A 12,370-nucleotide genomic window follows, 5' to 3' on the forward strand; every position below is an offset into this window, starting at 1 on the left:
AGCATTCAACGTCTATCGCCTAGCGCTGATGCCGATCGTGCAATGCCAATGCCTCATCGCTTAACGCTATCGTCCAACATATAGCGCTATCGTTTAGCGAGATCCTTCGTATTGTCTAGCACCTAGCGCTTATCGTTTAGCTCAATCGTTTAGCAAACGATCTCGCTGATCTTACTCTCAGCGATTTCGCTAATCTCGCTCTCAACGATCTCGCTTTCAAATTTTCTCATCTTTCCTTACAGATCTTCTTTAGTTTTCGACAGGTCGAGGGTTAAACCCTCGTCCTCTTCTCAATTTTCTTTAAGTCGAGGGTCAAACCCTTGATCTCTTCTTTAATTTTCGACAGGTCGAGGGTTGAACCCTCAACAAAATATTTTAAACTAATTCCCTGCCTCAAAATCTCCAAAACAACTATAGATTTCTAAATAGTTTCAAAACCACTATATTCCCCTAAATAGTTTTCGTAATCACAATATTTAAATTTTTTTTAAAAAAAAAAAAAAAAAAAAAAAACTCCTTTTTTATACACCCCAAATAAATATGGAAAAATTTTATAAAAAAATCCAATATCCTAATATCCCAAATCGTTTCCAAAATATTTTAAATCGTCCAACTCTTAATAAAAATTGAATTAATATAATAATCCAATTTTAACCATAAACCAAATAAAATCCCAATTCATCCCCAAAATGATTAAATTGAAATTTATTTAGCAAAAATCTCAAATTACAATCTATCCAAACAATTCAAGATAAATTAATGATAATTATACACGATAATTCAGGGTGTTACATGTTTTTCTTGAAAAAACTTATCAATCTATTGCACTATCTTGCTCTCATATTTACAGAGAAATAGTTCTCTGACAAAAAAAAAAAATCCTTCTCTAAACTTCCAATTGGATCCTACCATCCTTGTTCCAAAGAGAATAGCAGAGAAGATCGGTGGTTGTGTCTTGCTTGGAGCTTCAAGAATTGGTTTGTTTGGTCGTGTTATTTTCATTCAAGATTGGGAGAAGATTTGAAGAAGAGTTTCTTCAAAATTTTGTTACTCTTCTTCCTTAACAATTTTGTAAAAGCATGCTTAACTTCATAATTGTTATTTGTTCCGTAAAATTTTTCAGTAACAAAATTGGGTAAAAACTATTAAATGCTTCCGCTACCGGATTCAATCCCCTCATCGATATCACGGAAAAATCCATATTTCACCTAATATTTCATGTCATGGTGGTCGACATAGTGAAATGTCAATCAAAATGTTGACATGTCGATTGAAATTATGAACTATAATTTTTATGGAGTGATCCATAGTTAATGAATGTTGATTAATTTAATTAAAGAGTTTAATTAATTAATCTTGTACCATTGGAGCTTCTAATCTTTAGGTCCATTAGGTCCTCCTGCTAGCTCACTGGTAAGGAATATTTAATTTTGGAAGAATTTGAACGGTTCAAATTATAAGGGAATTTAAATTGATTGTATATGTCACAACTAATATAATATATGAAGATACATTACATCATGCAGTTAATTTCAAATGAGATTCAAAATTAAACTATATAATATATGAGAGAATGTTGTATTTAAATAAGATTCAAATATTGAATACTATGAATGGGATTCATATTATAACTATAGGTTAAATTTAATATGAATGAGATTCATATTAAAACTATATGTTAAATTTAATATGAATGAGATTTATATTAAAATTATATATTAAATTTAATATGAATGGGATTGATATTAAAACAATAGTATATGAGAGAAAAATATATTTGAATATGATTCAAATGTAATATTAATTAAATATATGATATTTATTTGATTAATATGTATTTATTTTAATTAAATTAAATATGATTTAATTTAATTAAAAATTAACTCCCCTATAATTATAGGGGAGTGAACTTGGGTGAATGTGAGGGAGGGGAGTTATCTTCCTTCTTACTGCAAATAGAATGATTTTGTATTGGAAAAAGAAGAAGAAGAGTTCTTCTCTAACACTTATAAAAGAGTTCTCTCTCAGTTCTACTCAATCTCTCACGATATTTACAGAGAAAAAGTTTCTGTAAAAAGTAAACTTCTTTTCAATCTTTCAAAAAGGTTCCCACAAACATTTTTCTTGTCGAAAGATAGCGGGCAAGATCTTGGTGGTGGTGTCCTGTTCGAGACCAAAGAAAATTAAAAAGTTCATGAATCTCAGTCAAAAACTGGAAAAGATTGAAGAGTTGTCTTCAAATATATTTTCTTTCACCGTTAATTTCTTCATAATAAAGCATGCTTAATTAAAATATGTTCAAACTTCTCTATAATTTCCTGTAAGTTTGAAACATAAATTAAAAGCACATACGCTCATGCGCTTCCACTGTGGAATTTAATTCCTTTAAGAAGAATATCATACATTTATTTTTAGTTTTTGTATTAAATATTCAAGATCTAAGATTATCTATAAATGCTTCAGTTACCTTATTCTCATAATACAATAACAACAAATATTGAATATTTTTTCTCACTTATTCTTTTAAAAGTAATCGGCGGTGTTCTAATTATGGAGCTTTAAGCTTAACCTTTCAGTGTAGAGTGGTTTAAGCTACACACGTTTCAATTGGATTGTTGTATATTAGAGAGAACAAGCTAGAGAATATATGTTGCACAAGTGATTGATACAAAAGAGATATAATACACATTGCAGAAGAGTTGAATCTCTGTAAAGAAAGCAAGATATTCATCCACAACAGAACCTAATTATTTACATATATTTATTTTTGTAAAAAAAATTAAAAAGTAGCTTTTATGATATAATGTTTAGAAAATTGGCAAGCAAATATGAGATGGAGGTTGAGGTAAGAAAAGGCCCACCACAAAAGCGGTGTATGAGTATATGATTATAGAATCATATTTTTCAAATGTTAAGACAAGGTTGGCATAGCATAGGATAGTGCATCAGAATTGTCATTTTCTCATTTAGCTTTCCCTTTTTATTTCTTTCTGCCAGCAACCTTCACGTGTACACTGTATGTTCTAACACTCGATTCAAACTTTTTCCATCCCTCTGTCTTTCTGACTACAAATAAGTGAAAATGATATCTGCCAAAAAGAAAAGGTACAATTTTTTAATACATTGGAAACTTAAAATCACTTTTTTTTCATATCTTAAATCAACTCAAATTCTTTCTCAATTTTATTTATCCCAAACTTGTTTCAGTTGTCTCATTAATAGAATCACTTTAATTTTATCATTTTGGTTTCGACTCCCTTGCATATTATCATAAAAATAGTTGGGCTAAGTTTATAAAAATACCTATGAATTTTGTACGTAAAAATTATTTAGAATTTTTTAGATATGAAATGGTGTAGCAATGACCTACATCGTTTCAAGTCACTTTTCACTTCACATAATTCTAACTTCCATGTGTGTTCAAAATCTCAAAGAATTTTTATTCAAACAATTATAAAAGTTTAAAGGTAATATTACAACATATTTTTTTAAATAAAGTAAAAAAATTAAGAATATTTGTTATAATTTGATCTTTAAAAAATGTCTCTAAATTTTTAAAAGTTTCACTAGTATCTTTAATTAAAAAAAATAATAATCAAAAAAATCAAAAAATACAGTGAGGTGCAAACAATTTTTAAGCAGTGTGAGGTACTAACTAAAAAAGAATAAGTTTAAAGATATTGAAAGTTTTGAAAACTCAAAAGATATTTTTGAAAGAACAATAGGCTATTTTTAAATTTTTTCTAAGACGTTTAAACTTTTGAAGGCCTTGTTTGCTTATTTGAGTTTTTACTTTTTGGTTTTTGAAAATTGTATTTATTTTTTCCACAATTTCCTTACCAATTTCAAAAAACAAAATCACCAAATTAAAATTGTAACTTAACCTAAGGTAAAACTAAAACCAAATTCCATATGAACCAATCCTACTTTATGTTGCTCAATATAATATAGATTCAGAGAAGCCTACAAATTTAGATTCAATAACTCAAAACAAAGAGAATTTTATTATGCCCTCCAAGAAAAGAAAAGGGGAAAAAATTTTAAAAATAATAATAATAATAAGGGGGTCTCCACTTCACATCAAATTATTGAAGGAAAGACGGAAGCTTCTATATAGAAATCATTTCCCTGCTATACACTCTTCTAGTATGGCCATAAGTTATAAAACTTGCAACAAGAATTAAATATTTTAATTACAATATCTTGCATTATCAAAGATATAGATACAAGTTGGCTTGGTTTTTTTCACCTGACTGAGAGCTGTCTCATATCCCTGAAGAGATTGTGTCTGGCTCTCCTAGGTGTTTTTAGTCAAAATTCCAAGCTCTCTACAGTTGAATTTGGCTGGCAACCTCAAAATGGCAACTCAACTGTATCATGCTCAGGCGTTTTGTAACTGAAACCCGATTCGTCGCTCGAATGCCTTTTTACCACACTCGCTCTTTGCACTAAACGCACCAATGCTTGTACTACTTCAGACATGGGAGGTCGAAATTCAGGCTCAGGCTGCAAGAGGTTCAAAGATTGTACACGTCTCACAAAATTGAAGGGAGATGGGTTTGTAAGCATTTGCATTTCTTATTCAAACAAACATCATAAGTTTGGCATAGAGTAAATAATGCTGCCCAAGATGGAAATTTAATTTCATTTTTATTTACGATGATGATTGCCCAAAAGTTTACCTGTACACAGAGAGCAATGATGTCCGCAAAGCGCGACAGAGATTTTGCAGGGTACATTCCATTCAATGTAGGATCTACCATTTTTGCTAAGGCATCGATATCATGAAGTTGGGGAGTAGCCCATCTCACAAGTGACTGCTCTGATCTCACCCTGGAACTGAACAAAATGAAGGGAATGGGAGAAATTACAGACATATCAGCAAGAAATGGATATGAATCACGCGTATCTAACTTGGTATGAAGGAAAATAGTTTACCTGTCAAGCGGCTTTCGGCCAGTCAAGAGCTCCAACATTACCACCCCAAAGCTGTACACGTCACTCTTGACGGTATATATTCCTGACAAGGCAAATTCCGGAGCACTATAGCCAAACGAACCAACCATCTGAGTAGAAATCTGGAAGAATCATTTATGTATAATAAATCTGGTGAGAAATTAAGTCGTAGCTATCACGGAAAAAGTGCTTAAAAGGACATGAAAACACGTTTACGAGCTCTGAAAGAATAAGAATTCTCAAGTGTTAACCTGCCGCTCTGTGTTGGGTGTTAAAGCAGCCAAACCACAATCTGACAAATGGGGGTTGAGATCTTCATCAAGTAATATGTTTGCAGTCTTCAAGTTTCTATGTACAACAGAAGGCAAGCAAACCTCATGCAAGTATCTACAATGCAAAAAAACCAAATCAGAAGAAAATCGAAATAACTGTTTGCTCCCAACACATTCCAGAACACTAGGTTAAGTTGTAACAAACTCAACATACTCTAAAGCTCTAGCAGTTCCAAGTGCTACCCGGACACGTGCATTCCAAGTCAGTGTTTTACTACTTTCTTCAGCAAAATGGAGCATGTCATGCAAACTCCCACTTCCAATGAACTCGTAAACTAGAAGACGCTGGCCATGTTCCGCACAATAACCATTTAGTGTGACAATGTTTGTATGCCTCAATCTTGACATGTTTGAAACCGCTTCAAGAAAATTGTCTTCTTCCTGTAGTGACAGTGCTGAATTATCGATTTTCTTAATTGCCATTATCTACATTGCAAAGAAGAATGAGGAATTAACTCACATTGATATGGAGAAATATTATTAATAAAAGGAAAGGCTGCTCAATGTATAAAGAAACAAACTACGAGTAAACAAATCAGGTCAACATCAGAAAGGATGTGTAACTGCTCAAGACATCATCTTACCTTCTAATATTCTATTAAAACATAAAATAATAGAAAAGGGGTTCAAATCATAAACCTTTGATTCATGATATTATTATTGCTAATTTGCTTTCTACATCTAATAAAGGACATATATAATAAACGGCCACACTCAATGACCAACAACCTTCCTAAACATCTCAATAATCGTCAAGTACTTTGTCGCTATTATGACCAACTACCCAACCAAAATGCTGTTTTTGCTTCATGTTGCTAATTAATAGCTACAGATAGCAACTACTTTGTATGAATCACTACTTCAGCCCCAATTGATCACAATTACTAATGCAATAGAAACTAATTGACAGATCGAATAAGTTCAGTGCTTCCTGTTAGGAGGATAAGATGAAAGCAGAAACTAATAACTCCCGTCATTGCACTCTCTGGAACTTATTTTTGGAGTATTTACGATTGATTATGAGATGAAGTTACCTTCCCGTTAGGAAACTCTGCTTTGTAAACACGGCCAAGAGAACCTTCACCAACTATGCATTCTTGGCTAAAACTATTTGTTGCACTTTGAAGAGAAGCAACGGTGTAAGAAGTAGCAGTAATAGGGGACTTTATTCTTTTCACTGATCCATTTTTTGCTTGTAATCTCTCAGGATTCATTTTCTCTGCAGGAAGAGGCTTAATATCGGCAACAGCAGCAACACTTTTCACCCGATGCTCTTGCACCTCAGCATTCACTGAAATAATTGTTAAAAGTAAGATCTTCTGATGATGAAAAAATGAATAATAAGACTGCTGTAATCCAATTGAATCATAACTAATATCATTTATCCTACAAAGTCAAATGCCATAGAACCTACCACTAGTGCCAACAGACAGCCTTCCACTGGAAGCTCTTAGACCAATGTTCTTCCGTTTTCTCTTCTGGATGCAGACAGCAAAAGCAACTAACACAATGAGGACAAAAATTATAGCACCCAAAACTATCCCCACTATAGCTAAAACTGGCAAGCCTTTGTTCGAGTGGGATGATCTCTCATCAGAACTTGGTGCAGTATGGGTGCCACCGCTAGACCCAGGATGTTTGGGGCTGTTACGAGATCTACCAGGAGGAGGTGGAGTAAAAGGCGGTGGAGGAGGTGCAGGACTATTGTCAAATGAATTTCCATCATACCTGTTTTATGTAGAAGATACATTTAAAGACATTATGCAACAGTTCAATATATCAAAATAAATATGCAAAAAAGAAGAATGTGCAATCACTGACATGAAATTTTCAACCGACTTCAGTTCTTGAGGTATCCATCCACTGAAATTATTATTTGCTACATTTCTGTAATGCAAAGACTTAAAGAGATAAGAAAAGGAAGAAAGATAACAGCCAACTGGACCTGGAGCAACATTAAATTAGAACTTACAGAGTGGTCAGAGGCAAATCAATTAGAATATTGAGAGAGCCAGTCAATTGATTGTTCTGCAAAAAGCTACATAGTGTGGAGAACCAATAGAATTAAAACGTCAGTTTCAGTTTTTTAAACGGCTTTTGAGAAAAATACAGGTGTTAAAAAAAACTTACAGGGAAGAAACATTGGATAAAGTTCCCAAAGACTTGGGAAGATCCCCAGTAAAGTTGTTGAAAGAAAGGTCCCTGAAAGAACAAACAGAGATTTTGGTATATTAATCAATTAAGAATTAGATTCAGTGGTCGCCTCCCACAAGAATCGACACCAACTCTGAGGATCCAGAATGGCCATTAGTGAATTTCTCAAAACTTAAGAAGCAACTTAATTTCACCTTCTGCCAGAAATAAATATTCCTGAGTTTGAATACTTGTAATGACCAGATAAAAGGTTTTAAGAATTAAAGAAATAATAATTTGTTCTTAAAATAAATAAAAAGTATATATATATAGGGGGAGAGAGAGAGAGATCCAACTTCCGTCTACTCTACCAAAACCCAGAAAGGTATATATTCAAGCCAATTAGGTTCAAGCATAAAATTCAATGACCTGATGAGATACAAGAGCCTAAAGTGCTCATTGGCAAAGCCTTCAAAGGCTTGAGAAGCAACTTACTTCTTCCCCAATCTGTCAGAACCATGGAGGTCTATTCTGGGTTCAGATTGACTTACTTTAAGCAGTATTCTTGTTATTTGATTACCCAGGATTCAAAATGAAATGCATATTGAAGTAACAGATCCAACAATGAGATACGATTAACATGACTTAACATGATCAACATCATTAAAATTCATGAAAGTGGAAGCATTGCTTAGCAAACAAACAAATTATTATACACAGAAGAATGGAAAGGAGGGTTCAAAGAAGAATCTTACAAGGTCCCCAGGGTAGTAAGATTGGTGAAAACGTCTCCTATCGCCTGAGATAGCAAATTATGGCTCATATTCCTAAACCGGGGTTTTGAGAGAGAAACATAGTCAGGGGGGATCCAATTCTAATGCAATTACATGGAAATTATCGACAGATCTTTGTAACTACAAAACCACTCACAAATAATTGAGAGAAGCCATGGTGGAAAAAGAATAAGGAAGATTACCACTTAAGCTGTTTTTTGCCATATTTCTGCACAGATGATGAATTAGAAGTAAGCAACTAAACAAGAACAAAACAAACAAATCAAAATATCATTAAGCATACAGGCTCGTGAGGTTTGGCGGCAATTGGTAAGGAATAGTGTCATGAATATTGTTGTCGCTCATATCACTGAAAAACAGATGGTCACATCACAACAAGTCAAATAGCACACAGAAATAGTAAAATTTTGGAACCTTACATGAACTCAGAAAAAAGAAAATAGATGGTAGTTTACTTACAGCTTTTTCAATGACAAAAAACTTGAGAGCGCATAACCCATCGTTCCATTCAGCCCTAACCCAGAAATCTCACTATTGCAATATAAATCAGTTCAATTAAAGAAACCCAGCGACAGAATACCAAAAAAGAATCATCATTATCAATATCACTCACATGGAGACAACAGCAGATCCTTCACAAGTCACCCCTTTCCATGACTCTACACATGGATCGCCTCCACTACCAATCCAACCAGTCAGCTGAGGAGGACTGTTCAATGAGGTGTATATAACTTGCAAAGCTTGAACTACAACAGTACAAAAACAACACTCAGAGGAAGAACGACCATTTTCCAAACGAGTTCTCACCATTTAAAGATCAAAACTCAAATAAAAACAGCTGAAAATCTCAGTAACTAAGCTAAATCTTCTCCATTACTAAAATACAAATGAACATTTAATACAAACCCACAACACCAATATTTCTTTTCCCCAGTTTCCTTCACTCAACTGGGTTTTCTCCAAGCTCAACATAGCTCGATCGACATACAAACAACAAACAAATCAAACATCACTACAGAACATACATTTATCACATTCAAAACAAACAACCCAAGTCACAAATTTCCCAATCTCCATTCTTGCCCCCACACCCACAAAACCAAATCCACCAACCCCGGACACAAAAAACAGAGCAGAAAGAGGAAAAACAATCCGATCAAACAAAAGGATAAGCTAAAAAGAAATCAACCCATTACCCACCATCAGAAGCATCAGTAAGAGCACGAGCAAATGGAATACAACCAAAGATCAAGGAGAAAAACAGCAAAAGGAAGTCCCAAAGCGCCATTAAAACACCAAAAACATTCGAGGGGTGCTCTGTTAACTAGTTATCAATGGGTTTTAGAGCATGCAGAAGCAAGAAAGAAGCAGAGAAAGCAAAGAGAAGAAGAATAAGGAAAAGGGTGATGGGAGAAGGAGTAGCAATAGTAGTTGAAAGAGAGATCGGTGGAGATTGGGAAGAAACATCGCCATAAAAGAAAGTGACAGCTATAGAGAGAGAGAGATTCGAAGCTTATTGAAGAGTAATGAAGAGAGAGAAATGAAGGGGGAGGGAAAATGGAGTAAGAGTGTGTCGGCGAAAAAGGGAAGGGGGGAATTAAAATTCTGGAAATTAGCGAAAAACAGGAGAAAGGTGAGTTATTTGTATGTAGGCCAAGGCTGAAGGCAAGCAACGTATGAGTTTTTTTCTTTATTTCTCTTTCCTCTGTTTCGTCTCTCTCCATCGTAGTTTGATTATTCGAGTCTTATTTTATTACAATTTGGTTTGGTTTAGATCCTTTACTTTTATTCTCACGTTTATGTGCATTTTTAGGAGATAAATTTTTGGTCACGTCAAACCTTTCACATTTTACACTGTTCCCCATTCTATTTCCCACCCTCTCTTTTCAATTTCATTCCTTTTTTTTTTCTTTTTTATAATAGGTAGAGTATAAGAATCGAATTTCTGATTTAGTGAGTGAGAGTATCGGCTCAGTTAGACTTATCTTGACTTCTTTTTCTATTTCTACTTTAGGGTAGATTTGTTATTATATTTTTGGTAAATTACAAAAACCACTTTGAAGTATAGTGGCAGCTGCAATTACACCCTCAAATTTTCAATTGTAAAAATTGAGTAATCTAACTTATATAAGTGTTCAAATTGAACCCTCAAACTTATAATATTTGTAAAAGTTAGACCCTCAAATGATAAATTTTAAACCCTCAAACTTACATAATTGAAGCAATTATCAAATCTAACGCTCGTATAAGTTTGAGGACTCAATTTGTAACATCATATTTTAGAGGTGACTTTTGCAATTTATTCCTATATTCTTTTAAAAAATATCAATTTACATCTTTATACTATGATATTTCGCCATTTAAGGGCACTTTTCATCAGTAATGAAATATTGTATTTGAATTAAGAAAAAAATCAATGACATGTCGGTATTTTCATATTGTATGAGTTTGACAATGACGTGAAAGTAAATTGACATTTATATTATATTGTTTAAAAAAAATCATAAAACAACAAATATAAGAAACAAAACGGAATTAATATAGTTGACATGAACATAATTCAACTAGTAATAAACATAAACTGTCAACCTTGAGGTTAAAAGTTTAATTTCCACTCCACGTGTCAAACAAATAAAACTAATGTGAAGTCATATAAATCATAAATGTTTTAACTTGTTCAAAAGTGTAAAATGTTTATTCACTAATTTATATGATTTTTTTTATATGTTATTTTTATATATTTTTTAAAAATATCTACCAACATTGAAAGTTATATCAATCTAAATCTTAAACTACTAATTGTATTAATTTAAACTTTTAGAGTAAATCAACTTAAACTCTTAAAATAAATCAATTTAAACTAGTAGCTACTTTTACTTGATTTCATTTAAGATCGACTTTAAATTACCTAAACAATATTATTTTTCTGAAAAAAAAAATCTCACCAAATTAGCACGTAACTATTTATGAGTAAACAAAACAAAATAGAGGAAAACGAGCAATGAATTAAAAAAAAAACTGTTAATGTCTATTTAATTATTGTATTTTTTTTTTTAATTAATTGCAATTCTTACATTTAAAGGAGTTTTGTACACACGTAAAAGCAATGTATTTACAGTTTTAAAACCAAGATTCGAATGAAGAGTTAATATTAATTTAGTTACGAAGGTTTAGGATTTAAATTAATACGACTATTAGTTTGAAGTTTTAATGAATTAGAACCTGAAACTAAGGAGTATAAATTATCGTCGTGTATTTTTTTACCTAAAAATGGAATTTAGTCCTTAATTTCTCTAATTTTTTAGTCCTTCAATTCTTAGGGTTCATTTGGATCACAGACATATTTTATGGATATAGATATTAAATATTTGGGATTTGAATGTCTGAATTTTAAATGTAATAATTAACGTCTATGTTTGGATATCTATGATAATTAATGTCTAGAAGTTAAATATGTACGTTCAATTTATCAATTTTGTATATAAAAATCAAAATTAAATCATTACTTAATTAAATAGACTAATTATTGTAATCATTAAATAAATTTAGCATTATTTAATCAATAAAAATTAAAAAATATTTTTATATTAAAACTTTATTAAATATAATTAATTAATTTAAATTAATACTAAAAATTACAATATTATAATTTAATTAAAATATTGATAATCGTGATAATAATATTAATTTATATTAAATAATTAAGATTACATAAAATATTAATGGTAACGATATTAGTTGAAATAATTAATATATTTGTATCTAATAACTAATTAAAATTAATAATAATGAGTGATTGATATTTATTCGTTAATTAATTAAATTATATTTTTACTGGTCATCTCCCAAACGTAAAAATCTCACACCTTTGTAGGATATTAAAAAACTCATAGTATATGAGTTTTGAAGTTCTGGATAATAATTTATGTGTTTTAAAAATTGAAATCATGTGAAATAAACGAATATATTAAATGTTTGTCTAAAATTATAAGGGAAAAGTTGTGAAACAAACGAGTCCTTGAGATTTTTTTTTTTTTTTTTTAATTATTACTATTAACTTAGTTCTTATTCTCTTAAGAATTTTTATATTAAGTTCTTTACTTTTATATTCAGTCCTTGTACTCTTAACAACTTTTAATTTAATCTCTCATATTT

General features: G+C 31.6%; 1 protein-coding gene across 1 annotated transcript; it reads right to left on the reverse strand.

Annotated features, from left to right (window-relative positions):
- Nucleotides 1–3,981: 3,981 nt before the first annotated feature.
- On the reverse strand, nucleotides 3,982–9,937 carry SRF8 (STRUBBELIG-receptor family 8). The gene is made up of 16 exons (XM_039039121.2): nucleotides 9,416–9,937; nucleotides 8,829–8,961; nucleotides 8,675–8,746; nucleotides 8,499–8,564; nucleotides 8,352–8,423; nucleotides 8,177–8,248; nucleotides 7,419–7,490; nucleotides 7,261–7,326; nucleotides 7,110–7,175; nucleotides 6,703–7,016; nucleotides 6,323–6,579; nucleotides 5,443–5,714; nucleotides 5,208–5,343; nucleotides 4,939–5,078; nucleotides 4,683–4,839; nucleotides 3,982–4,506 (listed from the first exon to the last, which is right to left on the reverse strand). Exons 1-16 carry the CDS (start codon nucleotides 9,501–9,503, stop codon nucleotides 4,354–4,356), a joined length of 2,136 nt encoding a protein of 711 aa, XP_038895049.1. The 5' UTR covers nucleotides 9,504–9,937; the 3' UTR covers nucleotides 3,982–4,353.
- Nucleotides 9,938–12,370: the final 2,433 nt, after the last annotated feature.

This window comes from Benincasa hispida, chromosome 8 (genome assembly GCF_027475165.1).
Source record: "Benincasa hispida cultivar pf3 chromosome 8, pf3_genome.v1.1, whole genome shotgun sequence".
Taxonomy (NCBI): domain Eukaryota; kingdom Viridiplantae; phylum Streptophyta; class Magnoliopsida; order Cucurbitales; family Cucurbitaceae; genus Benincasa; species Benincasa hispida.